The following is a 26,928-nucleotide window of genomic DNA, read 5'->3' on the forward strand; positions in this document are numbered from 1 at the left end:
AACGGTGTTCATACCGATGGGTTGGAGTCTTTTCAGTTTGAATTCTAGGCTACAGATACAGTGGCGACCAGCGAGTTCAGCGAGGCATGATGTCCAGGATACTTACCCATTCGAACCGTGGGTTGACACAATCGGACACGATTGCAAGACTTGTTGTTGAAGTTGTCCTGAAGATCTTTTGTCCTCATCTTGGTGATCTCCGTGCGGAGGAGATGAGGAAGACACAACGCAGCAAACACACTCCGAGTCACCGAGGAGACGACGACTCCTGCTTGCGGCTTAGACGCTGGTGAATCAAGTTCTGTCGCTCGCGGAGCGCTGTCGTGACTCCGGCGCGCCTGCCTTAAGGCTGAAGTTCAGGAGTGGAGTTACGACCATCTGGTTCCGACGAGATGCCTCTCTAATGCGTCAGCAGTGCAAGTCACCGCGAGAAACGGTCTCTAAATCCGATGCGTCCAGTGACTCGGCCCCCATTCAAATTGAAAGGGAGGAAATTGTGGTGCGTCGACCCTCGACGGGTGGCAACGAGAACAAAACATTCGAGCATCCGTCAAGTTTCACCGGAACTCGAGCGCAGCATCGCGCGTGGGAAGATAATTTCGCTGGTTCTACTGGAGCAGCTGGCACACGAACAATGAAAGCCTCAGCTCAACTCCAGCTCGCACGCATGGCCTCGGATAGTCGGGAGACGCGTCCTTGTAGTACAGAGCCCGAATTTCGTCCGGTTCGGTCGACAAAGAGCTGTACTTGACACTTTGCCCTAGAAACGACCAATGCCGCCGAGAGATCCACCAGCGGCGGAGGCTCGATCGAACACCACATTCAGCTGTCGATTGCTCGGTACGCTTTCACGTCGCTAGCTGGATGCTATCCTTGCAGAGGCTCATGCAACAATGCTTCATTCTGCAATTTGCCGAGCACCGCACAACAGCCTCCCAACAAACGCGTGAAGCTGCAGCACGATGCTCCGAAACATCCTGCACTCACGCCCAATGGCCGCCGCCGTGGCCTGTATGGCGCTCGCCTTGTCGTCCTCCATCGCCGCTGCTGAAGATCTCTGCTCCATTGTGCCAGCCTCGTACTCGGGGGCCAAGTCGGACCACCCGGAGGTGACGACGGCCATCGACACGCTGGAAAAGTACGCCATCGCGTCCTGGTACACGGATCGCCTGAGCACGCAGGATCGGTCGGCCATGGTGTCGGGACTGCTGAGCCAGTGTTCCGAGGACACGCGCCTCAGCATCGTTGTGTACGGCATCCCCAACAAGGACTGCGCAGCCGGGTTGTCGTCGGGAGGCAGCGTGACCAGCACGAGCGACTACCAAGCGTTTCTAAAGGACCTCACGGACGCTGTCGGCGACCGCAAGGTGCTCTACGTCGTGGAGCCGGACGCGCTGGGTCTTCTCACGCAAGACGGAGGCTGCGGCGCGTCGGCGGGGTACCTCGACAACCTCAAGGTCGCGGTGGCAGCTCTGTCCGCGAACTCCAACGCCGAGCTGTACGTTGATGTCGGGTACTGGATGCTCGCTTACGGAAACAGCGCCGAGAAGGTGGCTGCTGTGATGAAGGAGCTCGGCAGCTCTGGCCGGGTCAAGGGCGTGACCATCAACACCTCCAACTACCGCTCCACCGACGAGTGCGCCGGCTACTGCACCAACTTCCAGTCGGCCATGGGCTCGAGCGACATGAGCTGCATCATCGACACGTCTCGCAACTACAACGGTTCCCCCACCAGCGACTGGTGCAACGTCCCCACCGCGGGTATCGGCAAGCCGCCCACGTCGGAGACGGGCGTCTCGAACCTGGACTACTTCATGTGGATCAAGCCGCCCGGAGAGAGCGACGGCCAGTGCGCAACGGGCGGAACTGCAGCGGGCTCGTTCTACCTGGACGGCTTTAAGTCGCTGTGGGACCAAGGCTACTTTGTAGCCGAGCAGGGCATGCCGAAGATCGGCGATAGCTCCGGTACGTACACGCAGACGCCTGCGACGACAGCGCCTGCCAGTGGCTCAAGCAACGCTGGCCAGACCACTCAAACCAATTCGACGACAACAACCGCTCCGAGCGGCGGCAGCTCGAGCTGGAGTCAGGCCGACACCGTCGGGACCGTTGCCCCGGCCGACACGACGCAGACGGAGGCCCCCGCCAGCACATCGTCTGCCACGACAGCCACGCCTTACACCTCCTCGAGTCCAGCCACCTCTAGTCCATCCACCACGGCACCAGTGTCGACAACCTCAGCTCCGTACACGAGCAGTTCGCCTGTCACAACTGCTCCGTCGACCACAGCACCGACCGGGAAGACTGAATCCACCACACAGCAGTCCAATACCACGCAAACTCGCACTGCCTGCAAGGCCAAGAAGCGGCGTCTGCGCCCGCTGTAAATCGATGTGGGGTGGGTGAGTGAGTTGTTGTACTTGTCCAGTTCCAGTTCAAGTTGTGTAGATAACTACCAGGTTGCACCGCACCGTCCGAAGGTGCCTGCGATGACAGCACCGTTCCTTATATGCGATAATAAATGTCTGTTTCTAGCCTACCAGTTTTCTCAGTGCTTTTCATCTGCAGATCGATCTATCGACCTGGATCCGAAATGAGAACGCTATACTGCAATATACAACCGTGTTGTTGCTGAACTGCCAGGGCGATCTTCTCCAAGTTGATTGGAGTGGCAGCACTGTTTGCGTCAGGCTATTCGGGTGACGAAATCGATAACTTACTCAACAGCTTTTGCAAGAGTAAATTCGACTCCGTCGAAGCGGAATACGTCATGGTTTCCTGCTTACGGAATTGGCGTCAGCCGAGCGAAGATCGAACTTTGCTGCCTCAGAGGCTTCCTCATAAGCGAAAAAGCCGGGTTTGGCAATACCCACACGCCTCCACTACAGCACCAACTTGACCATGTCGACGATCCCCACGACGTTCAAGGTCTACCAGTACGAACGCTTCGGACAGGATCCGCTCAAGGAGATCAAGTTCAACCGCAAGGCCGAGCAGAAACCGCTACGCCCCGGCGAGGTGCGCGTCAAAATCTTCAGCGCCGCGTTGAACCCGATCGACTACAAGATGATCACGTACGGCCCCGCGCTCGTGTCGACGGGTCCGACGCCCGAACACCCGTTCCGTCTGGGGTTCGACTTGGCCGGCAAGGTCGTGGAGCTCGGCAGCGAGGTCAAGGACTACGCGATCGGGGACGAGGTGTACGCGATGCCGTGGCTTGACGCGATCGGCAGCTTCGGAGAATACATCAACGTGGACACCAAGTTCCTGGCGCACAAGCCGACCAACATGTCGTGGAACGAGGCTGCAGGTGTGCCGTTGGCTGGCTAGACGAGCTGGCAGGCGATTCACACGTACGGCAAGCTGCAAAAGGACCAGCGCGTGCTGATCATCGGCGGAAGCAGCGGCACGGGCACGTTCGCCATCCAGATCGCGAAGGCTGTTGGCGCCCAGGTGATCACCACCTGCAGCCGCCGCAATGTGGAGTTGGTGAAGTCGCTCGGTGCCGACCGCGTCATTGACTACACCAAGGAGAAGTGGAGCGAGGTGCTGGATGAACACTCCATTGACCTCATCTACGACTGCGACTTCGAGGCCAGCTCGTGGAACGTCGAGGCCCAGAAAGTCTTGAAAGAGCAGACCGGCATCTTCGTGACCATCGGCGTGATCGACAAACCCGTGGACTCACCCATCGGAGCTACCCTGCACCAGATTTTCAACGCGCCATGCACTGCGTATTTGCTGGAGTTGAAGAAGCTGGCGGAGGCAGGCAAGCTCAAGACCGTCATTGACTCGGTGCATCCGCTGGAAGATGTCATGGACGCCATGAAGATCTGTTTGTCGCACCGAGCGAAGGGCAAGATCGTTGTTGAGGTGGCCACGGAGTAAACGAACGGTAGGCAGTCCTGGTCTGTTGCACGCACTCGCATCCTTACTGGACGAGACGAGAGATATATGTAGTATTACTCGCGCCGAAGCGTCGAGCATAACGCGTTGTTCATGAAAAAAAAAAAAAACTGCCGGAAGCCAATGCATTAAATCAAACAAACGATGTCTTCTGTTGCAACCTCAATGGTTCGTACGTGTCCGCGTGAGCGCTTCACGCGTCGACACCCAGCCTCCGCTACTATTTGCTACTGCTGCCTCTCAACAGCATCAAACACTGAGCCCTTACCATCTACTCCTTGGCCACCTCGATGATGATCTTGCCCTTGGCGCGGTGCGACATACAGATCTTCATGGCCTCCACCAAGTTCTCCAGCGGGTGCACCGAGTCGATGATGGTCTTCACCTGGCCGGCCTCGATCAGCTTCTTGAGCTCCAGCAGGTACTCGGTGCACGGCGCGTTGAAGATCTGGTGCTGCGTGGCGCCGATGGGCGACTCGATGGGCTTGTCGATCACGCCGATGGTCACGAAGATGCCGGTCTGCTCCTTGAGCACCTTCTGCGCCGCGTCGTTCCACGACTGGGACTCCACGCCGCAGTCGTAGATCAAGTCGATCGAGTGCTCGGCCACCACCTCGCTCCACTTGTCGTTCGTGTAGTCGATGACCTGGTCGGCGCCCAGCGACTTGACCAGCTCCACGTTGCGGTGGCTGCACGTGGCGACGACCTCGGCGCCCAGCGCCTTGGCGATCTGGACGGCGAAGAGACCCGTGCCGCTGCTGCCGCCCAGGATGAGCACGCGCTGACCCTTCTGCAGCTTGCCGTACGTGACGAGCGCCTGCCAGCTCGTCTGGCCAGCCAGGGGCACGCCGGCCGCCTCGTTGAACGTCATGTTGGTCGGCTTGTGCGCCACGCGCTTCGTGTCCACGTTCAGGTACTCGGCGAAGGTGCCCGTGGCGTCGAACCACGGCATGGCGAAGACCTCGTCGCCCACCTGGTAGTCCTTGACGTCGCTGCCGACCTCCACCACCTTGCCGGCCAGGTCGTGGCCCACGCGGTACGGGTGCTCGGGCGACGCCATGGTGGACAGGATCATGGACGCGTAGAGCCCGATCTTGTAGTCGATGGGGTTGAGCGACGCGCTCAGGACCTTGATCTTCACCTCGTTGGGCTGCACGGACTTCTGCTCGGCGCTCGGGTTGAACTTGATCTGCTCGAGGAAGTCGCCGAAGTGCTGGTACTCGTAGGCCTTGAAGGTAGCGGGGACGGCGGCCATGGTGGTTGGGTGCGTCTGTTGTGCTGGGAGGCAGGTGGCGGTGCGGTGGTGCTTGTCGTGGACAGAGCTTTTTGAAAAATGAGAGGGATACCGGTGCGGTGGCTGCACGCCGGGGTGTGCTGCGACTGGCGTACGTCCGGCAGCAGCCCAGCGGATACCGGTGACGCGCTTGTCGAGGAGCGTAGCGGGCTAATCAGGAGGGCTTTGTAATCCCTGGAGTTTATGTGCCAAGCTAGATTTTTTTCTCAGATTCTAGATTGGCGGCGGCGGTGGTAATGATGCAGACGAGTGTGTTTTCATCATCGCAGCAATTGGGGACTTCCCCGGGAAGGGCGCGGACCACAATTCATTCTTGTTGCAGGATCGACTGGTTCTGAGCTGCAGTAGTTGTGCCCTGGTCAAAAGGTATTCGAGCTTGCGTATTTAGCGACAGCAGTTGCCCTCTTGGGGGTTCAAGTTGGCTGAGCCGGTGCGTGAGTTGCGTGAGCAACTTCGGAATGCTTCGGCAAGGAAGCACGCATCTGCTTTCGACTGAATACTGAGTGGTTATCCACTGGAGTGGGCGTCATAATGACGCCCCTATCACTAGCATCAGACATTTTTTCCGATGTTGACTTATAGCTGGTAGTATACATTTCACCATACTCATCAGTAAGCTTTATACACTACTGTTCAGTTGGTAAGTGCCCAAAACTTGTTCTTTTAACGGACAGTAGTCTCCACAAACCACGCCGAATGTTTGTGAGCGAGTACAGGCTAGCTCGGCCCAGTCCCAACAGCTAGATAAAATCCTCCTCAGGGTATATCGTTGCATCTGCACTCCACACACCAAACTGACTCATCACAATACAGTATGTACAATCAGCTAACCACTCCGTAGTGGAGAAGGCCATTGGTGTCCTCCCCGCGCCCTTCCCGGGGAAGTCCCCCATTGCTGCGATGATGAAAACACACTCGTCTGCATCATTACCACCGCCGCCGCCAATCTAGAATCTGAGAAAAAAATCTAGCTTGGCACATAAACTCCAGGGATTACAAAGCCCTCCTGATTAGCCCGCTACGCTCCTCGACAAGCGCGTCACCGGTATCCGCTGGGCTGCTGCCGGACGTACGCCAGTCGCAGCACACCCCGGCGTGCAGCCACCGCACCGGTATCCCTCTCATTTTTCAAAAAGCTCTGTCCACGACAAGCACCACCGCACCGCCACCTGCCTCCCAGCACAACAGACGCACCCAACCACCATGGCCGCCGTCCCCGCTACCTTCAAGGCCTACGAGTACCAGCACTTCGGCGACTTCCTCGAGCAGATCAAGTTCAACCCGAGCGCCGAGCAGAAGTCCGTGCAGCCCAACGAGGTGAAGATCAAGGTCCTGAGCGCGTCGCTCAACCCCATCGACTACAAGATCGGGCTCTACGCGTCCATGATCCTGTCCACCATGGCGTCGCCCGAGCACCCGTACCGCGTGGGCCACGACCTGGCCGGCAAGGTGGTGGAGGTCGGCAGCGACGTCAAGGACTACCAGGTGGGCGACGAGGTCTTCGCCATGCCGTGGTTCGACGCCACGGGCACCTTCGCCGAGTACCTGAACGTGGACACGAAGCGCGTGGCGCACAAGCCGACCAACATGACGTTCAACGAGGCGGCCGGCGTGCCCCTGGCTGGCCAGACGAGCTGGCAGGCGCTCGTTACCTACGGCAAGCTGCAGAAGGGTCAGCGCGTGCTCATCCTGGGCGGCAGCAGCGGTACGGGTCTCTTCGCCGTCCAGATCGCCAAGGCGCTGGGCGCCGAGGTCGTCGCCACGTGCAGCCACCGCAACGTGGAGCTGGTCAAGTCGCTGGGCGCCGACCAGGTCATCGACTACACGAACGACAAGTGGAGCGAGGTGGTGGCCGAGCACTCGATCGACTTGATCTACGACTGCGGCGTGGAGTCCCAGTCGTGGAACGATGCGGCGCAGAAGGTGCTCAAGGAGCAGACCGGCATCTTCGTGACCATCGGCGTGATCGACAAGCCCATCGAGTCGCCCATCGGCGCCACGCAGCACCAGATCTTCAACGCGCCGTGCACCGAGTACCTGCTGGAGCTCAAGAAGCTGATCGAGGCCGGCCAGGTGAAGACCATCATCGACTCGGTGCACCCGCTGGAGAACTTGGTGGAGGCCATGAAGATCTGTATGTCGCACCGCGCCAAGGGCAAGATCATCATCGAGGTGGCCAAGGAGTAGATGGTAAGGGCTCAGTGTTTGATGCTGTTGAGAGGCAGCAGTAGCAAATAGTAGCGGAGGCTGGGTGTCGACGCGTGAAGCGCTCACGCGGACACGTACGAACCATTGAGGTTGCAACAGAAGACATCGTTTGTTTGATTTAATGCATTGGCTTCCGGCAGTTTTTTTTTTTTTTTCATGAACAACGCGCTATGCTCGACGCTTCGGCGCGAGTAATACTACATGTATCTCTCGTCTCGTCCAGTAAGGATGCGAGTGCGTGCAACAGACCAGGACTGCCTACCGTTCGTTTACTCCGTGGCCACCTCAACAACGATCTTGCCCTTCGCTCGGTGCGACAAACAGATCTTCATGGCGTCCATGACATCTTCCAGCGGATGCACCGAGTCAATGACGGTCTTGAGCTTGCCTGCCTCCGCCAGCTTCTTCAACTCCAGCAAATACGCAGTGCATGGCGCGTTGAAAATCTGGTGCAGGGTAGCTCCGATGAGTGAGTCCACGGGTTTGTCGATCACGCCGATGGTCACGAAGATGCCGGTCTGCTCTTTCAAGACTTTCTGGGCCTCGACGTTCCACGAGCTGGCCTCGAAGTCGCAGTCGTAGATGAGGTCAATGGAGTGCTCATCCAGCACCTCGCTCCACTTCTCCTCGGTGTAGTCAATGACGCGGTCGGCACCGAGCGACTTCACCAATTCCACATTGCGGCGGCTGCAGGTGGTGATCACCTGGGCGCCAACAGCCTTCGCGATCTGGATGGCGAACGTGCCCGTGCCGCTGCTTCCGCCGATGATCAGCACGCGTTGGTCCTTTTGCAGCTTGCCGTACGTGTGAATCGCTTGCCAGCTCGTCTGGCCAGCCAACGGCACACCTGCAGCCTCGTTCCACGACATGTTGGTCGGCTTGTGCGCCAGGAACTTGGTGTCCACGTTGATGTACTCTCCGAAGCTGCCGATCGCGTCAAGCCACGGCATCGCGTACACCTCGTCCCCGATCGCGTAGTCCTTGACCTCGCTGCCGAGCTCCACGACCTTGCCGGCCAAGTCGAACCCCAGACGGAACGGGTGTTCGGGCGTCGGACCCGTCGACACGAGCGCGGGGCCGTACGTGATCATCTTGTAGTCGATCGGGTTCAACGCGGCGCTGAAGATTTTGACGCGCACCTCGCCGGGGCGTAGCGGTTTCTGCTCGGCCTTGCGGTTGAACTTGATCTCCTTGAGCGGATCCTGTCCGAAGCGTTCGTACTGGTAGACCTTGAACGTCGTGGGGATCGTCGACATGGTCAAGTTGGTGCTGTAGTGGAGGCGTGTGGGTATTGCCAAACCCGGCTTTTTCGCTTATGAGGAAGCCTCTGAGGCAGCAAAGTTCGATCTTCGCTCGGCTGACGCCAATTCCGTAAGCAGGAAACCATGACGTATTCCGCTTCGACGGAGTCGAATTTACTCTTGCAAAAGCTATTGAGTAAGTTATCGATTCCGTCACCCGAATAGCCTGACGCAAACAGTGCTGCCACTCCAATCAACTTGGAGAAGATCGCCCTGGCAGTTCAGCAACAACACGGTTGTATATTGCAGTATAGCGTTCTCATTTCGGATCCAGGTCGATAGATCTATCTGCAGATGAAAAGCACTGAGAAAACTGGTAGGCTAAAACAGACATTTATTATCGCATATAAGGAACGGTGCTGTCATCGCAGGCACCTTCGGACGGTGCGGTGCAGCCTGGTAGTTATCTACACAGCTTGAACTGGAACTGGACAAGTACAACAACTCACTCACCCACCCCACATCGATTTACAGCGGGCGCAGACGCCGCTTCTTGGCCTTGCAGGCAGTGCGAGTTTGCGTGGTATTGGACTGCTGTGTGGTGGATTCAGTCTTCCCGGTCGGTGCTGTGGTCGACGGAGCAGTTGTGACAGGCGAACTGCTCGTGTACGGAGCTGAGGTTGTCGACACTGGTGCCGTGGTGGATGGACTAGAAGTGGCTGGACTCGAGGAGGTGTAAGGCGTGGCTGTCGTGGCAGACGATGTGCTGGCGGGGGCCTCCGTCTGCGTCGTGTCGGCCGGGGCAACGGTCCCGACGGTGTCGGCCTGACTCCAGCTCGAGCTGCCGCCGCTCGGAGCGGTTGTTGTCGTCGAATTGGTTTGAGTGGTCTGGCCAGCGTTGCTTGAGCCACTGGCAGGCGTTGTCGTCGCAGGCGTCTGCGTGTACGTACCGGAGCTATCGCCGATCTTCGGCATGCCTTGCTCGGCTACAAAGTAGCCTTGGTCCCACAGCGACTTAAAGCCGTCCAGGTAGAACGAGCCCGCTGCAGTTCCGCCCGTTGCGCACTGGCCGTCGCTCTCTCCGGGCGGCTTGATCCACATGAAGTAGTCCAGGTTCGAGACGCCCGTCTCCGACGTAGGCGGCTTGCCGATACCCGCAGTGGGGACGTTGCACCAGTCGCTGGTGGGGGAACCGTTGTAGTTGCGAGACGTGTCGATGATGCAGCTCATGTCGCTCGAGCCCATGGCCGACTGGAAGTTGGTGCAGTACCCGGCGCACTCGTCGGTGGAGCGGTAGTTGGAGGTGTTGATGGTCACGCCCTTGACCCGGCCAGAGCTGCCGAGCTCCTTCATCACAGCAGCCACCTTATCGGCGCTGTTTCCGTAAGCGAGCATCCAGTACCCGACATCAACGTACAGCTCGGCGTTGGAGTTCGCGGACAGAGCTGCCACCGCGACCTTGAGGTTGTCGAGGTACCCCGCCGACGCGCCGCAGCCTCCGTCTTGCGTAAGAAGACCCAGCGCGTCCGGCTCCACGACGTAGAGCACCTTGCGGCTGCCGACAGCGTCCGTGAGGTCCTTTAGAAACGCTTGGTAGTCGCTCGTGCTGGTCACGCTGCCTCCCGACGACAACCCGGCTGCGCAGTCCTTGTTGGGGATGCCGTACACAACGATGCTGAGGCGCGTGTCCTCGGAACACTGGCTCAGCAGTCCCGACACCATGGCCGACCGATCCTGCGTGCTCAGGCGATCCGTGTACCAGGACGCGATGGCGTACTTTTCCAGCGTGTCGATGGCCGTCGTCACCTCCGGGTGGTCCGACTTGGCCCCCGAGTACGAGGCTGGCACAATGGAGCAGAGATCTTCAGCAGCGGCGATGGAGGACGACAAGGCGAGCGCCATACAGGCCACGGCGGCGGCCATTGGGCGTGAGTGCAGGATGTTTCGGAGCATCGTGCTGCAGCTTCACGCGTTTGTTGGGAGGCTGTTGTGCGGTGCTCGGCAAATTGCAGAATGAAGCATTGTTGCATGAGCCTCTGCAAGGATAGCATCCAGCTAGCGACGTGAAAGCGTACCGAGCAATCGACAGCTGAATGTGGTGTTCGATCGAGCCTCCGCCGCTGGTGGATCTCTCGGCGGCATTGGTCGTTTCTAGGGCAAAGTGTCAAGTACAGCTCTTTGTCGACCGAACCGGACGAAATTCGGGCTCTGTGCTACAAGGACGCGTTTCCCGACTATCCGAGGCCATGCGTGCGAGCTGGAGTTGAGCTGAGGCTTTCATTGTTCGTGTGCCAGCTGCTCCAGTAGAACCAGCGAAATTATCTTCCCACGCGCGATGCTGCGCTCGAGTTCCGGTGAAACTTGACGGATGCTCGAATGTTTTGTTCTCGTTGCCACCCGTCGAGGGTCGACGCACCACAATTTCCTCCCTTTCAATTTGAATGGGGTGAATGGGGGCCGAGTCACTGGACGCATCGGATTTAGAGACCGTTTCTCGCGGTGACTTGCACTGCTGACGCATTAGAGAGGCATCTCGTCGGAACCAGATGGTCGTAACTCCACTCCTGAACTTCAGCCTTAAGGCAGGCGCGCCGGAGTCACGACAGCGCTCCGCGAGCGACAGAACTTGATTCACCAGCGTCTAAGCCGCAAGCAGGAGTCGTCGTCTCCTCGGTGACTCGGAGTGTGTTTGCTGCGTTGTGTCTTCCTCATCTCCTCCGCACGGAGATCACCAAGATGAGGACAAAAGATCTTCAGGACAACTTCAACAACAAGTCTTGCAATCGTGTCCGATTGTGTCAACCCACGGTTCGAATGGGTAAGTATCCTGGACATCATGCCTCGCTGAACTCGCTGGTCGCCACTGTATCTGTAGCCTAGAATTCAAACAGAAAATACTCCAACATATCAGTATGAACACGGTTTTGTATTTTGTAAATTTCCGATGAATCTAGGCTTGCAGTGACCCTCGCAGGGACGTTAGCGGTTTTTGGTCGGCCTTTGATTGAACACAATCTACTTGGACAGCGGAGCCTGTCTGAAGCGTTCATACCATTACAGTGAACGTCGCGGGTCGTTGACATGACCGAAAAACTGGCTCGCAACAACTTTTGCGGGAAGTCGTTCTTGTAAACGCTGCTGTCAATTTTCGCAAACATTTGCATAAGGCGCTCGCTCTGATTGAAGTGATCAAGAAGACATCTTTTGCATTTCCTACATGTAAATTGGCTACTAGAGCGCAGGCCATTCGGTGGCTGCTGCTTACTCCTTGGCGATCTCAATAATGATCTTGCCTCGGGCGCGGCTGGACATCTGAACCTTGAAAGCCTCCATCACGTTCTCAAGCGGGTGCACCGAGTCGATGATGGTCTTCACCTTGCCGGCGTCAATCAGCTTCTTGAGCTCCAGCAGGTACTCGGTGCACGGCGCGTTGAAGATCTGGTGCAGGGTGGCTCCAATGGGCGACTCGATGGGCTTGTCCACCGTCATAATGGTCACGAAGATGCCCGACTTCTCCTTGAGCACCTTCTGCGCCGCGTCGTTCCATGAGGCGGGCTCCATGCCGCAGTCGTAGATCAAGTCGATCGAGTGCTCGGCCACCACCTCGCTCCACTTCTCCTTGGTGTAGTCGACGATCTGGTCGGCGCCCAGCGACTTGACCAGCTCCACGTTGCGGTGGCTGCACGTGGTGACGACTTCAGCGCCCAGCGCCTTGGCGATCTGGATGCCGAACACGCCCGTGCCGCTGCTGCCGCCCAGGATGAGCACGCGCTGACCCTTCTGCAGCTTGCCGTACGTGACGAGCGCCTGCCAGCTCGTCTGGCCGGCCAGGGGCACGCCGGCCGCCTCGTTCCACGACATGCTGCTGGGCTTGGGGGCCACGAACTTGGTCTCGATGTTGATGTACTCGCCGAAAGTGCCGAAGTTGACGAAGCCGGGCATGGCGAAGATCTCGTCGCCCACCTTGTAGTCCTTGACGTCGCTGCCCACCTCCACGACCTTGCCGGCCATGTCGAAGCCCACGCGGAAGGGGTTCTCAGCCGTCGGCGCGTGCGGCAGGATGTGCGGGCCGTACGTGACCAGCTTGTAGTCCACGGGGTTCACGGCGGCGCTGAAGATCTTAACGCGCAGCTCGTCGCCCTTGAGCGGCTTCTGCGCCACGCTGGCGTTGAACTTGATCTCCTCCATCGGGTCGCCGAACTTGTAGTACTCGAAGGCCTTGAACGTGGACGGGTAGGCAGCCATGGTAGTCGGTTGGGGTGGAGCTTGGGCTGGTGCTTGGGCGACTTGAGCGCTTGGGATTTTTTTGCAGAATGAGGGGCTGGAACGCGAGTGTTGAGTTTGGATAACGCAGCGGATCCGTTGAGTAAGCGCGCATCTTCACGCAATCCGGACTATAGCACCGGTACAGTGTACCCGCGGTTGAACCTATAAAGTCGATACATTAATCAAGTCAAAGTCAACCTATAATTCAGGTTGGTCTGCGCGCAATCCGGCGAGAGGTTGACGGCCGATTACAAAGACGCCCTGATTAGCTAGTAGTACGTCAGCAGCGTGACAGGAACGGACCTGCTCACCTGAGACGAATTCTTCAAAGTCATCCTCTGTCCACGACAAGCACCACCGCACCGCCACCTGCCCCCCAGCACAACAGACGCACCCAACCACCATGGCCGCCGTCCCCGCTACCTTCAAGGCCTACGAGTACCAGCACTTCGGCGACTTCCTCGAGCAGATCAAGTTCAACCCGAGCGCCGAGCAGAAGTCCGTGCAGCCCAACGAGGTGAAGATCAAGGTCCTGAGCGCGTCGCTCAACCCCATCGACTACAAGATCGGGCTCTACGCGTCCATGATCCTGTCCACCATGGCGTCGCCCGAGCACCCGTACCGCGTGGGCCACGACCTGGCCGGCAAGGTGGTGGAGGTCGGCAGCGACGTCAAGGACTACCAGGTGGGCGACGAGGTCTTCGCCATGTCGTGGTTCGACGCCACGGGCACCTTCGCCGAGTACCTGAACGTGGACACGAAGCGCGTGGCGCACAAGCCGACCAACATGACGTTCAACGAGGCGGCCGGCGTGCCCCTGGCTGGCCAGACGAGCTGGCAGGCGCTCGTCACGTACGGCAAGCTGCAGAAGGGTCAGCGCGTGCTCATCCTGGGCGGCAGCAGCGGCACGGGTCTCTTCGCCGTCCAGATCGCCAAGGCGCTGGGCGCCGAGGTCGTCGCCACGTGCAGCCACCGCAACGTGGAGCTGGTCAAGTCGCTGGGCGCCGACCAGGTCATCGACTACACGAACGACAAGTGGAGCGAGGTGGTGGCCGAGCACTCGATCGACTTGATCTACGACTGCGGCGTGGAGTCCCAGTCGTGGAACGATGCGGCGCAGAAGGTGCTCAAGGAGCAGACCGGCATCTTCGTGACCATCGGCGTGATCGACAAGCCCATCGAGTCGCCCATCGGCGCCACGCAGCACCAGATCTTCAACGCGCCGTGCACCGAGTACCTGCTGGAGCTCAAGAAGCTGATCGAGGCCGGCCAGGTGAAGACCATCATCGACTCGGTGCACCCGCTGGAGAACTTGGTGGAGGCCATGAAGATCTGTATGTCGCACCGCGCTAAGGGCAAGATCATCATCGAGGTGGCCAAGGAGTAGATGGAAGGCTATTGGGACAGAAGACATCCGATTGATTTATAAGCACAACATTTTTCACTGCTTACTCGTACATACAGGCGAGTTTATCGCGACTAATGTTTCGTTGGCCGTGCCGTTCAGCATATGTGCACTTGTCCTCAACCTTACGTGAGAACTGCAGCGGGATGCTAAGAAGCCTGAACCTAAGATGTTGCATTGAGGTTTCAATCCCCATTTTTAGCTTCAATTGATGTTCGTCCCATGTCCTGCATGTATTCGAGGCTCCACTCCAAACTGCCTACCTGGCGCTTTGCCAGCTTGCCCTTGGTGCTGCGAAGGAGTAATTAAGTGTTTCTGTCATGGACACCAGCAGTCCTGAATTCCAGGAGGCGCTGCGAGACCATGCACGAAGTCTTGGTGTGGATCCCGACACAGAGAGCTACTTGTTGCCTCTTGTCCAGGAGGCGTTGCTAGCTGAACTACCCCCTGACTGGGAGCAGGGCGAGACTGAAGATGGCACACTGTACTACTTCAACTCGAGCACGGAGGAAAGCATTTGGGAGCACCCGCTTGATGGGCACTACCGAGAACTCATCCAGGCCAAAAAGGAAGAGCACGCTACGGAATCAACTGAGGCTGCGACCAAAGCCTCTGTTGTTTCGGCTAACGAGACAGCACCGCCAAATACTGGTATGAACGCAAACACCAACACCACAGCACCAGCAAATAACAGTGTTGACGTGTACAGCTTCGATGACATTAGCGATGAGGAGGCATCGACACCAGTTGCATCGCCAGCCCAAGCTCCGGTGTCAAACAAGTCCAGAATCAGTGATCTATTCGCCACACCGACACTATCGATGCCGTCCAGGAAATTGGGCAACAGCGCTGGTGTTGATTCGACCCCAGTACCCACAGAGAGGCCACAAACTACTCCATCAGCCACAGGTTTTGGCTTCGGTCGTGATCGATCCTGGCTTCTTGATGACGATTCTCCGGTTGCGAAGCCAACGCCTTTATCAATGCAGTTCTCACTGCAAAAGCAAGATGCCCCATCGTCTAACTCTGTAGATACGAATGTTGCTCCGGCAACATCACGCTTGGGCTCATTTAGCTCGCGAAGGTCTGGTACCTCCACCACAGCCACACCTGCTCTATCGCTGTCCTCGACGAGCACCACTACAATTTCAGACGCCGTGACCCCAATGAGCCCGATATCTGCGAACCAAACTGTGGTGCAAAGCAGCGATGTGAGCTCCAGAAGACCCAGTACGATAGCATCAACCATCAAAGGCCCCTTTTTCCAAGATGCAACGGCGCAACCAGCACCGATACCATCTTCCCCATCGCCCACAACAACAGCAAAGTTCCAACAGCTAGAAAAGAAGCTGGCCGACGCAAACAGTGACCTTGAACGTGAGCGAAATGCTCACTCAGATACCATCCAACAGCTGCAAACGGCTCAGCAGGAAGCGAAGGAAAGCAACTACCTTAAGATGAAAGTCAACGAGCTCAAGGCCAAACTCTCGGAGCAGGAGAGTGCAACCTCCACACGCGATAAACAGCATCTCGATAAATTAGCCGAGCAGGAAAGTGCTGCATCAGCCCGCGAGAAGCAGCAGGCAGATAAACTGGCAATGCTCGAGGCTGAAAACGCGCGTCTGGTCAAGCAGCAGGGCCAAACGCAGAGCGAGCAGATGGAAGCTCAACGAAAAGAAGCCCAGCAAAACCGAGAAGCCCTCGAGAACAAGCAGGCAGAACTTGAGCGTCTCCAGAAACGTCTTACGGAACTGGAGCAACAAGCGAAGGCGACGACGGATGCTCACGAGAAAGCACAAGATGAGTTAAATCAGAAGCTTGCGCAGCAAAAGGCTTCAGCTGATGCTGATCGCTGTCAGCATGCCACCGAAGTTGCAGGTCTTCGTGACCAACTTGAAAAGCTTGAACAACAGAATCGTTCCTTGAAAAGTACGGCCGATGAGCAAACTACAAAATGCGAGCAGCTCGAGAAACTTCAGCAGGAACTCCGAACATTAAAGAGCACGGCTGGTGAACATGCCTCAAAGTGTGAGCAGCTTGAGAAGCTGCAGCAAGAGCTTCGCACTCTGAAAAACACAGCGGACGAACAAGCCGCAAAATGCGATCAGCTTCGCGATGTTCAAGACTCGCTCGCTAAGCAGGAAAAACTGAACCGGGAAGCGGAGGATAAAATCCGAAGCTTGCTAGCCCAGCATGATCGTGCAGAGCGAGAAAGCGCCGAGACAATTAGGAAGCACGACGCACTGGTCCATGACCTCGATGCCAAAAAATCAGAGAATTCCACCTTGCAAGCTACGCTGGTCAGAACACAGGACGAACTTCGTAAGTCCCAGGATGAGCTCCGTAAGGCCCAAGACGAGCTTCGTACAATGAACACCAGCTTTGAGCAGCAGCGACACCAACAACAACTTGTCCTTGAGCGAGAGCGTATAACGGCTGATGCTGAGGCGCAGGCACAAACCCGCATTCAGAAGCTACAAACGCAACTCAACGCCCAACTGGATGAACAGACTGCTGCAAAAGCCAGACTCCAGTCGGAAGTTCTTGAGCTTCGAGGGGAGTTGGCAAGTGTCCAGGCGCGGCAAGTGAAGCCACTCGAGAAGCAGCGCGAGCAACTGCAACGCGAAGTCGATCGTCTTATTGAGCGCACAACGATACTCGAGAAGGAGCTGCGCTCTGCCAAACAGGAGTTGTCAGGACAAACTGACCGCGCGAATCAATTGGAGATCGAAGTAGATGTTTTGGTACGCCGAGAGCAGCAGCGGAAATCTCAGACAGACGCATTGTCTACTGCCAAAAACGCAGCTGAAAAGCAGCTCGCGACGCTGCAGGACGAGCTGCTATCCGCGCAGCATGATAAACGAATAGACACCGACAAGCTTAACTTCCGTGTGCGCGAGCTCGAAAGCCAGGTGACTCAAAAAGAATACGAAGCCACGCGTCTGGAAGAGAGGTTTGCCAAAGCGGAGGCCTGGCGAGCGAAAGAAGCCGCACGGGTGGAAAAACGTGATTCTCAGCTAATGGAGTTGCGCGAGCAGCTCACGGCGCTGCAGGCGCGTCACGTCGAGATTGAAACCAGCGCCGAAATCCAGGAGCTCCGTGCGTCCAAGCAGAAGGTAGAATTGAAGATGCAAAAGCTCGAGCGCGAACTCAGCGATGAGCGTGACGCTCGCAAGCGTGACGAAATCCGACGGACGGAGGAACTTCAACGCATGCAGCAAGCAGTCGAGTGGCAGCTCCCGCAGCTAGCGCAAGCTTGTGTGACGCGATCCAGCGACGAGTGGGCTCGAAAATGTCGAGCCGTGGCCAAGAAGCTGCGTGACGAGCTCAGCATGCGTGCATTACAAGAGCGTAATGAGCTGGTAGCACGAGAACACCAGGCACATGAGGCGTGTGAACGCGCGGAGCAGAAACTCAAAACCGCTGTGGCTGAGAGCGAGTTCCTGCGGCGCGAGGTAAGCCGTCTCGAGGACAACAACAAGGTGTTGCTCGAGCAACTGCACACCATCCGAGTGTACTTGACGCAGCGACCAATGCCCAGTCAAGTTTCGGGTGTTGGGTCACCGCCGTGGTCTTGGCCCGGGGGCAGCTCGCAGCCCGCTCCAAACCCAATGCCGCCATCAGCACCACCAGGTGCCAATGGCGCTCCCGTGCCCTTGAACTTCAGCGATTTCTCCACCGTGAACCAGCTCAACACGCAGCTCGGCATCTTGCACGCGCAGTTCCAGCAGCTCTTCGACTCGAACGAGCGCCGGCGTTCGTCCGCCACCTCCTTCTCGCCCAGCGACCGCTTCGAGATCCCGAGTTCGCCGACCGCCTCGGCCTCACGGCAGAAGTTCGGCAAGGAAGACCAGCGACGAGAAGCCGAAGCGAGGCGCAGCGAGGACGAAGACGCCGAGATCCAGCGACTGGCGATAGACGCGCTGATGGACCAGAAGCTGGCGGCCTGCAGCAACAGCAACGGCAACACTGGCAGCACTCCGTCTGCGCTCCAGCGGCAGCAAGAGGAGCTCTTGACGACGCTCGAGTCCATCGGAGAAGCCCCAGATCCGCGGTGGCTGCCAGTGTATTCTTCTCCTTCTTCTCCTTCTTCTCCCGGGCCCGGCGCAGTCGTCAGCGTGGACGGAGACGACAGCGGTGACGAGCCCCACTCCACTCTGTGGTACCAGCAGGACTACTGGCGCCGCAAGTACCGATAACGTAGAGGTAAAATAAAGTGTTTGTGCATGGCGACGGTGTAGTCGATGGTCGGTCCCTACAACCAGAAGCTCTGCAAATATGTGTCAAGTCTGCAAGAAGAAAATAAATACTTTTCGTTCCTTGTTACTGCTGCGCAATTGACTAGTTCGCTAGCGCTCGCGGTCAAGGAGCTCGCTACCTCCTGCTTCACATTGCGCTCCACCGCGTTGCTCTGTGACGTGGCCCGCGTGGGGGCACCTGCTTTATCCATCGCGCTCCGCTTAACAACTTGAAGCTTTACGCCTCCGAGACTGCATAACCACATGTTCACCACCCTTACTTTTGTCACCACATATCATTCTCCAAAACCGCATTACCTGCTTAAAGCCGAGTTTATCGTTTTATAGAGGATCAGGTAAAACCTCGCGTGAGGTTAAACCAGTTGTCTTGCTCCCAGTAAGGCCCATACAAACTCCGAGTGCGCGCTCAACCAGCGGCTGCGCCGCCGTCTCCAGTTGAGATTTTGCGGTCTATCGTAGCGTGCGGTTCCGGTGGTCTCGTCCCCCCGCAGAGCAAGACTAGTGTAGGATGTTGCGCTGCTCGCAGATGAAGCAGTCGCTGGCCAAGGCGCTGGCCCGCCCGGCCGCCACTCGCGGCTTCGCCGTGCGCAGCTCGCAGCCGCTGGGCGGCGTGGAGACGGCGGCGCTCACGTCCAAGTACACGGTCGTGGACCACGAGTACGACGCCGTGGTGGTGGGCGCGGGCGGCGCCGGCCTGCGCGCGGCCATGGGCTGCGCCGAGGCTGGGCTCAAGACGGCCTGCATCTCCAAGCTCTTCCCCACGCGCTCGCACACGGTGGCGGCCCAGGGCGGCATCAACGCCGCGCTGGGCAACATGTCGGAGGACGACTGGCGGTGGCACATGTACGACACGGTCAAGGGCAGCGACTGGCTCGGCGACCAGGACGCCATCCACTACATGTGCAGAGAGGTGCGTCCCAGCACCCGCGTCTCTGTCTGCTGAGTGTGTCTATGTGCTGATGGTGCATGTCTTGTGCGTGGTGATCTGATCCTAGGCGCCCGAGGCCGTGCGCGAGCTCGAGGACTTCGGCCTGCCGTTCTCCCGCACGGAGGAGGGCAAGATCTACCAGCGGCCCTTCGGCGGCCAGAGCCTGGAGTTCGGCAAGGGCGGCCAGGCGCGCCGCACCGCCTGCGCCGCCGACCGCACGGGCCACGCCATGCTGCACACGCTGTACGGCCGCTCGCTGGCCTTCGACACGTCGTACTTCATCGAGTACTTCGCGCTGGACCTGATCATGAACGACGCCGGCGAGTGCGTGGGCGTCATGGCCTTCAACATGGAGGACGGCACGTTCCACCGCTTCCACACCAACAACACGGTGCTGGCCACGGGCGGCTACGGCCGCGCCTACTTCTCGTGCACGTCGGCGCACACGTGCACGGGCGACGGCACCGGCATGGCGCTGCGCGCCGGCATCCCCCTGCAGGACCCCGAGTTCGTGCAGTTCCACCCCACGGGCATCTACGGCGCCGGCTGCCTCATCACCGAGGGCTCGCGTGGCGAGGGCGGCATCCTGCGCAACTCGGAGGGCGAGCGCTTCATGGAGCGCTACGCCCCCACGGCCAAGGACCTGGCCTCGCGCGACGTCGTGTCGCGTGCGATGACCATGGAGATCCGCGAGGGCCGTGGCGTCGGCAAGGACAAGGACCACATCTTCCTGCACCTGGACCACCTGCCGCCTGAGCTGCTGCACGAGCGTCTGCCCGGTATCTCGGAGACGGCTGCCATTTTCGCTGGCGTGGATGTGACCAAGGAGCCCATCCCGGTGCTGCCGACCGTGCACTACAACATGGGCGGTATCGCCACCAACCACATGGGTGAGGTGGTTGTGCCGGACGTTGACGGCCTGCCGGAGCCCGGCAAGATGTACCCGGACAAGATTGTGCCCGGCCTGTTCGCCGCCGGCGAGGCTGCCTGCGCTTCGGTGCACGGCGCCAACCGTCTGGGTGCCAACTCGCTGCTGGACCTGGTGGTGTTCGGCCGTGCTTGCGCTCTGCGTATTGCTGAGCTGACCAAGCCTGGCGAGAAGAAGCGCCCGATGCCCAAGGACGGTGGTCTCAAGGCTATCGAGGATGTGGACAAGCTGCGTTACGCTGACGGCAGCATCTCCACGGCCGAGCTGCGTCTGGAGATGCAGAAGACGATGCAGGTGGACGCTGCCGTGTACCGCACGCAGGAGTCGCTCGAGGCCGGTAAGGAGAAGATCGACGAGGTTGTGCCCAAGTTCAACGACATCAAGGTGACGGACCGCTCGCTCATCTGGAACACGGACCTCACGGAGACGCTGGAACTGCGCAACCTGCTGGCATGCGCATCCTGCACCATGCACGGTGCCGAGGCCCGCAAGGAGTCCCGTGGCGCCCACGCTCGCGAGGACTTTACGGAGCGCGACGACGTCAACTGGATGAAGCACACGGTCGCCTACCACAACGACGAGGGCAAGACGCACATCGCCTACCGCGCCGTGCAGGACCAGACTCTGGACGAGAACGAGTGCAAGCACGTCCCGCCTTTCGCGCGTGTCTACTAAGCCTTTGGTCTGAGTGGCAGCTACGGGAAGGACGTATTTACCACACGGATGCAAAGTGCATGCAGGGGCTTGCATGGGCTCGTAACGAAACCAAGAAAATAAACGTCAGACAATTACTACGATCGTGATTACCACTAATTGTGGTGCATCGCTATGTGTTGAATTGACTTAGGTGGAGATTGGACGAACACTGAAAAACGCTACAGCAGATCGATACGCATGGAAAGTGCGTTGCAACATGCATGTGTTCGTACACCGGAGTGCTCGGTCTACTTGAGACTGACGATCGAGCGTCCGTTGAGTGGCTGCACCGGGCGTGCGTTCTTGCCGTTGTCAGCCACGTGCAGCTCCTTGAGGTTCTTCTGCAGGCGGTTGAGGTCGTTCTTGGAGAGTTGGACGGGTGTTGGCACCACCCACCAGTCGACGATTTCGTCGCAGGCCGGCGTGGTGAGACTGCCGGGGTAGTTGTACACACGGTCAGCCTTGACTTTGGTGTTGACGAGGTCAGCGTACGAGGCGCTACAGGTACGTACGCGAATAGCAAAATAACAAGGTGAGTTTGTCAGTTTGTAGCGTCATTGGTGATCCACGAGACGACAAATCGGCAAGATGCAAAACACTCAACAACTTACAGTTTCAGCGACTGCCACTTTTCGGGCGTGACAGCGTCCATGCCGTCCAGTACGGATGTCATCCACGGATCGGTCTTGAAGTCACCGGCTTTGAAGAAGAGCCCCACGACCAGCAGCGCCGAGCCGTCGCTGTTGCTGTGCACGAAGTGTGCCTCTCCATCCAGGGCCTTGCCGTCGAGTGTGTGCTCGGATGGTGAGTGGAAGTGGAATTGGGTCAAAGAGTAGGCAGCATTGTTGGCTGAGACGGAGCAAGAACCGCCAACCACCGCGACCTTGAACGATTCGTCGGACTGCGTGAGGTTGAAATTGCCGCACGATCCGCTGAATGCCAGCGAACGCGCGGCCAAGTTTCCACCGGTGGTCACCTTGATGTCGATGGGGGATTGGCGCGAGCCGCCGCAGGTGGGGTAGTGCTCGGCCCATTGGGCGGGGCTGGCCATCTCAGGATCGTTGTACTTGTATCCCCACGGCGCTTCTCCCGAAGTCTCGGCAGTGGCGGCGGTCATTGCGCAGACAGCAATCGTGACGGCAATGGTGAGCTTCATGGTCGGGTGGTGGTGGTGGTTGTCGGAGTGAGGTGTTTTGTTGAGTGCAAAATGGGAAATGCCAAGTGAGGAGCGTGATGTCTTCGATGTTGTGCATTCGTTAGCCAGGCTCAAGTCGAAGGTTTGGTTCGAGACACAGAAACGGTGTATTTTTTAATACTTGGTAGTCGCCGTTGATTATTGACGGTTTGGAGAAATCTCGATGCGGATAATCCTTAGTGGTGCTGGGATGTTTTTCGAACAGCAAATACTGTACATGTTGTAGCCTTGTTGTTTGGAGCAGGTTGTCTACAGCAATGCTGTCAGCTCTATAATACACGTGAATTGCATGTTACCTAACCGTTTACGCGGATGTGAGTGCAGTAACCAGGCTCAAGTCGAAGGTTTGGTTCGAGACACAGAAACGGTGTATTTTTAATACATACTTGGTAGTCGCCGTTGATTATTGACGGTTTGAGAAATCGCGGCGTGGATAATCCTTGGTGCTGCTGGGATGTTTTTCGAACAGCAGATACTGTATCTCGATAGTACATGTTGTAGCCTAATGTTGTTTGGGGCAATGCCGTCAGCTCTACAAGTGAATTGCATGTTACCTAACTGTTTACGTGGATTCGAGTGCAGTAAGGTATGACATATACAATTGGAGTTGCAGCAGATGTCACCGCAGGAAGGAATTTCAGATTTGATCAGCCCGCTCAACTACTATCCCCCACGCTGTGCATCCGTCCAGCGGCACTTATAGAAGTGTCTTACGGCAGTATGTCGAGTGTTTATAAACGTCAAATCATGTCGTGTTGATAGACAACCACGAGAAGACGAGGTCGGGTCTATCCAGCATATATACGAATTGCTGTTGCATTCTAGACAAACCGTTAGTCGTAGCTCAAGTACTAGCGTCCCTCGCTCTTTTCATGAACTTGGATAGCCCAGCTTGGAATGCACGCTGTTCGGTGCTTCTCTCTCATCTTCAACAGAGACTCGGGCTTCGGCAGACCAATCTTCTCTGCGATGCCAACAGCTCATTCAGCGTCACGCCAACGCACGCACCTTTTGTTTCTCGGAGATAGCGTGCCGAAGGGCAACCTGAATCCGATCGCACCCCAACATGTGTCTCGGTTTGAATCCCCCTCAGCGGCGCCACACCAACTAGCTCTTCAACTTGGTAACAACCGATCCCCGTGGGCCAGTGGTCAAACCCTGACGCGGAGACCGGGGGGTACCGGGATCGACCCCCGCCGAGTGCGGGACTTTCCACGGAGGCTGGAGATAGGCAATATCTTGGACGAGCAGCCACTCCGTGGAGTGGTCCGCCCTGTCAACCCGCACCCCGGTGTAGGATAGTTGGGTGGGCTGGAGGCCCCAAGTGCCGAAAAATTCCCCGTAGTGTAATGAGGGGTATCGGAACCCGGTCCCGAAATGGGTCGGATAGCCACAGGCATCCCCGCCAGAGCAAGCCTCAAGCCTGGTGTGTGGGTTCCGCTGGCTTAAATCTCTTCAACTTGGTAACCTGGTAAATTACGGTAATTAATTTCGCGGTAACTTACGGAATTAATTTTGTAGTAAATTACGGTAAACATTTTCGTGGTAAATTACGACGTGGGCCTCAAGTTGCAATTTTCCAATAAGCAATAATGGTGGCGGCGACCAGCACGCCCGCGCCCGCGGCCGGCGCGCCGACGCCCACGAAGGCCAAGAGCGCGGCGGCCTCGCACGCAGCGGCCCGCAAGAAGGAGGCGCGCAAGGCGCCGCACGCGGCCCCGGGCGGCACGAGCGTGAGCATGAGCAAGAAGGCGGACGGCGGCCTGGACGCGCTGGGCGGCGCCGCGGGCCTCTCGAGCGGCGACCTGTTCGCGCGCAACCTGTCGGTGATGAGCGTGGCGCACGTGGCGCGCGGCGTGGGCTTCGACGCCGTGCAGAAGTCGGCGGCGGACGCGCTGACGGAGATCCTGGCCAAGTGTACGCCGCAATTATTGGCAATTATTAAATTGTTTCACCAATATTATTGGTATACTATAACTGACAAGTATACATATTGTATACACTCGCTGCTGCAGACATCCAACGCATCGGCGGAGCGGCCAAGGACATCGCAGAGCTGGCCGGACGCACGCAACCCAAGGCCACGGACGTGGTGCAAGCCCTGCAGGACCTGGAGCCGGCCCCCGTGGAGCTCAAGGACCTGGTCAAGACCCTGGAGACGGCCAAGAGACCATTTCCCAGAGACGTCCCGGCCTTCCCGGCTCGCAAGCGGGACATCTCGGGGAACGCCATCGAGCAGACCAAGATCGGCCGGCGGGAGGGACTGCCGCCCCACGTGCCGAGCTTCCTGCCGCCGCTGCCCAACCGCCACACGTACAGCTCGGACAGCCGCCTGGTGGTGGACAGGGAGCAGGACACCAAGCGCACGAGGCTGGAGCTGCTCAGTGAGAAGGCCCAAGTGCGGCAGTCGCTGCACGGCCTGCAGACTGCGGCTGCCAGTACGTGGATGCTGTTTTTTTGTTGTTTTTTTTCATGGTGAAGTGAGAGGAGAGGGCTGACGGTTGTTTGGTGACTGTAGAAAAACCGGCCGTCATTGTGCACCAGCCGACATGGAATGCCTTCCAGGGATCTACGGGCGACAACGCCACGGAGAACCCGTTCGTGCAGGCGCCGATTGTTAGCCCTGTTGCTAAGGTAGCTATTTAGTTGAGGGTGTTAGTGAATGGTATGTTGTGACCTAGGGAGTAACATTATGTGTTTTGTGTGTGTTTGAAGGGCATCTTTGCCGGACCGGATCGCGACTTCGTGCCCAACGTCGACAGAGAGAAGGCGCAGTCGAAGAACCAGCTCGACAACAATGTGACCATCCCGAAGCTGTCCAAGTAAGCCTCCTGTTTCTGCTGGATGGTAGCATGTCTGCAACTATCGGTGCTGACAATGCTTATTATGATTTCTGTTTGCTGCTGCAGTCAAGAGCAGGGCAAGGAAGAGAAGATCCTGTCCGGTACATTCCATGATGGTGACTCCGAGTGACCGACCGCCTAGTGCGTCAAGTGAGAACAATACTACAGGTGCGCACTTGCTAGATGCCTTGCGTCGAGTTTCGCCAGCAATTTTTCGCAACAAGCCACTGCAACTCGTCAATGAACAGGTTTCGAACGAAAGGTTGACTGTCTGAAATGCAAATAATATTTAGTCGGAAGCCGTGCACACCAACTCTTGTCACTCGATTCTCTGCTTCATTGTCAAAGTCTAGACCACCTTGTCCTCGGAGGCGCTGGCGCCGACATTGGAATGTGGGACGTCTTCCATCTCGATCTTTGATAGGGTGACAGGCCTAGTGACACCAGCGCCAACCATAGCCTTTTTACTCCGCTGGCCGATGATTTTGTACACGACGTAAGCAAATACGACGATGACGAAGGCGCCAAACAGGCTCGAAAGGACTGTAGGTGGTCCAAAGCCCTGGCCAGTGGCAGTGTCAGCCAGCGCCACCGTGCAGCGCGGACCGCCCCATGCACCCGAGGACCCACAGGTGCAACGACCGTTGCTGTTGCACCTGCCAGTCAGAACGTGCGAGGTGCTCACCGTGCAGTCGTGATCCGTTTTGCAATTAGCTCCACCCGTAACTTCGATCCACTTGTTCTCCTCCGTTTCGTACTCGTCGATGTGATCCTCGATCCATTGCTTCGTCGGGTGGGTAGAGGGATCGCAGCCGACAGACATACTCGAGTTGGCCGAGAGATCTTGGTAGATGCGAATGTAGTCGATCTTCATGTACATGGGGAACCCGTCGCAAACGGCGTTGGTTTTGGCGTTGCTGCCATCGCCTCGGCACGGGGACCCCGGGTTCGGTGGAGTGGAGCCCCAACTGGTGGAAAGCGCGACGTTGAAAATGACGTACATGGGCTCTTCCAGCATCATCTTCTTGGGGTTGGACTCGGCGGAATCCTGCGGCACATTTTCAATGGAGTCGGATGGAATCTCGAAGATCACGACGTCCTCGATCATCCAGCGCAAATATCCCTCGGACCCCATGACCCATTCGACCTGGTATTTCACGTAGCTGGTGTAGGCTGCAAGCTGCACGGGCCAATTGGCGGAGATAGCGTCCATCTGGTACTCGAACGGCGGCATGAGGTATCTCTTCGACTGCTCAGCGCCCAGAGGTGATGAACACTTCTTGTTCGAGCTGTCGGGGTCGCACAGGAAGGCTCCCATGTATCCGTTGATGACAGGCATGCAACCTCCCACATCGTTGACACCCCAGTACCTCGTTCCTTCGCCGTCGATCAAATCAAGATCGGAGTATCCGTCTTTTGATGCAGGGCATGTATCAACTCCTGAGCAAGTGTTGCTGGTGATACCCTTTTTCACGTTGGCCTTCACAGTTGCTGGGTCCTGGATCAGGCTGCCATCCGGCGAGCAGAGCGTGTTGGGGGCGTAACGGAGTCCTTGGTACCAACTATTGTGCCCTCTAGCATCGTAGGTTGCCTTTGGGATGCCAGGGAAGTTGGCGCCGACAGTCGTGCATCCAGCAGAGTAGACACAATACGAGTTGTTGGCATCAGCAGGGATGATACGGAAGGCGTCGGGCATCCCAGGCGCAATCTGGATACTCGTCGAGATGGCGATGCCTCCTCCTTCCAGTAGATCGATTTC

The 26,928-nt window shown here is 57.8% G+C and overlaps 11 protein-coding genes across 12 annotated transcripts; 7 read left to right on the forward strand and 4 right to left on the reverse strand.

Moving 5' to 3' along the window:
- Window positions 1-992: 992 nt before the first annotated feature.
- On the forward strand, window positions 993-2,387 carry IUM83_07886 (Glycoside hydrolase; the record flags this gene model as incomplete). The annotated part of the gene is made up of 1 exon (XM_067932217.1): window positions 993-2,387. The coding sequence occupies one exon, from the start codon at window positions 993-995 to the stop codon at window positions 2,385-2,387; it is 1,395 nt and encodes a 464-aa protein (XP_067783127.1).
- A 514-nt stretch (window positions 2,388-2,901) lies between these two features.
- IUM83_07887 (putative alcohol dehydrogenase) lies at window positions 2,902-3,888 on the forward strand (the record flags this gene model as incomplete). Its single annotated transcript, XM_067932218.1, has 2 exons — window positions 2,902-3,252; window positions 3,331-3,888. The coding sequence occupies 2 exons, from the start codon at window positions 2,902-2,904 to the stop codon at window positions 3,886-3,888; spliced, it is 909 nt and encodes a 302-aa protein (XP_067783126.1).
- A 289-nt stretch (window positions 3,889-4,177) lies between these two features.
- On the reverse strand, window positions 4,178-5,161 carry IUM83_07888 (putative alcohol dehydrogenase; the record flags this gene model as incomplete). Its single annotated transcript, XM_067932219.1, has 1 exon — window positions 4,178-5,161. The coding sequence occupies one exon, from the start codon at window positions 5,159-5,161 to the stop codon at window positions 4,178-4,180; it is 984 nt and encodes a 327-aa protein (XP_067783117.1).
- A 1,242-nt stretch (window positions 5,162-6,403) lies between these two features.
- On the forward strand, window positions 6,404-7,387 carry IUM83_07889 (putative alcohol dehydrogenase; the record flags this gene model as incomplete). Its single annotated transcript, XM_067932220.1, has 1 exon — window positions 6,404-7,387. The coding sequence occupies one exon, from the start codon at window positions 6,404-6,406 to the stop codon at window positions 7,385-7,387; it is 984 nt and encodes a 327-aa protein (XP_067783125.1).
- A 290-nt stretch (window positions 7,388-7,677) lies between these two features.
- On the reverse strand, window positions 7,678-8,664 carry IUM83_07890 (putative alcohol dehydrogenase; the record flags this gene model as incomplete). The annotated part of the gene is made up of 1 exon (XM_067932221.1): window positions 7,678-8,664. The coding sequence occupies one exon, from the start codon at window positions 8,662-8,664 to the stop codon at window positions 7,678-7,680; it is 987 nt and encodes a 328-aa protein (XP_067782996.1).
- Window positions 8,665-9,177: 513 nt separating this feature from the next.
- IUM83_07891 (Glycoside hydrolase) lies at window positions 9,178-10,572 on the reverse strand (the record flags this gene model as incomplete). The annotated part of the gene is made up of 1 exon (XM_067932222.1): window positions 9,178-10,572. One exon carries the CDS (start codon window positions 10,570-10,572, stop codon window positions 9,178-9,180), a length of 1,395 nt encoding a protein of 464 aa, XP_067783096.1.
- Window positions 10,573-11,910: 1,338 nt separating this feature from the next.
- On the reverse strand, window positions 11,911-12,894 carry IUM83_07892 (putative alcohol dehydrogenase; the record flags this gene model as incomplete). Of its 2 annotated transcripts, none has more annotated exons than XM_067932224.1 (1): window positions 11,911-12,894. In XM_067932224.1, one exon carries the CDS (start codon window positions 12,892-12,894, stop codon window positions 11,911-11,913), a length of 984 nt encoding a protein of 327 aa, XP_067782997.1. The 2 variants fall into 2 exon arrangements, with proteins under 2 accessions (XP_067782997.1, XP_067782998.1); XM_067932223.1 differs by having other exon boundaries at window positions 11,911-12,138.
- A 424-nt stretch (window positions 12,895-13,318) lies between these two features.
- IUM83_07893 (putative alcohol dehydrogenase) lies at window positions 13,319-14,302 on the forward strand (the record flags this gene model as incomplete). Its single annotated transcript, XM_067932225.1, has 1 exon — window positions 13,319-14,302. One exon carries the CDS (start codon window positions 13,319-13,321, stop codon window positions 14,300-14,302), a length of 984 nt encoding a protein of 327 aa, XP_067782999.1.
- A 1,475-nt stretch (window positions 14,303-15,777) lies between these two features.
- Window positions 15,778-18,519, forward strand: IUM83_07894 (Centrosomal protein; the record flags this gene model as incomplete). Its single annotated transcript, XM_067932226.1, has 1 exon — window positions 15,778-18,519. One exon carries the CDS (start codon window positions 15,778-15,780, stop codon window positions 18,517-18,519), a length of 2,742 nt encoding a protein of 913 aa, XP_067782994.1.
- Window positions 18,520-19,087: 568 nt separating this feature from the next.
- IUM83_07895 (succinate dehydrogenase [ubiquinone] flavoprotein subunit 1, mitochondrial) lies at window positions 19,088-21,110 on the forward strand (the record flags this gene model as incomplete). Its single annotated transcript, XM_067932227.1, has 2 exons — window positions 19,088-19,489; window positions 19,575-21,110. 2 exons carry the CDS (start codon window positions 19,088-19,090, stop codon window positions 21,108-21,110), a joined length of 1,938 nt encoding a protein of 645 aa, XP_067782978.1.
- Window positions 21,111-23,918: 2,808 nt separating this feature from the next.
- Window positions 23,919-25,299, forward strand: IUM83_07896 (Transcription initiation factor TFIID subunit 3; the record flags this gene model as incomplete). Its single annotated transcript, XM_067932228.1, has 5 exons — window positions 23,919-24,243; window positions 24,342-24,764; window positions 24,845-24,960; window positions 25,042-25,148; window positions 25,236-25,299. 5 exons carry the CDS (start codon window positions 23,919-23,921, stop codon window positions 25,297-25,299), a joined length of 1,035 nt encoding a protein of 344 aa, XP_067782995.1.
- Between the last annotated feature and the right edge of the window lie 1,629 nt (window positions 25,300-26,928).

Source organism: Phytophthora cinnamomi (assembly GCF_018691715.1).
Source record: "Phytophthora cinnamomi strain GKB4 chromosome Unknown Contig102, whole genome shotgun sequence".
Taxonomy (NCBI): Eukaryota; Oomycota; class Peronosporomycetes; order Peronosporales; family Peronosporaceae; genus Phytophthora; species Phytophthora cinnamomi.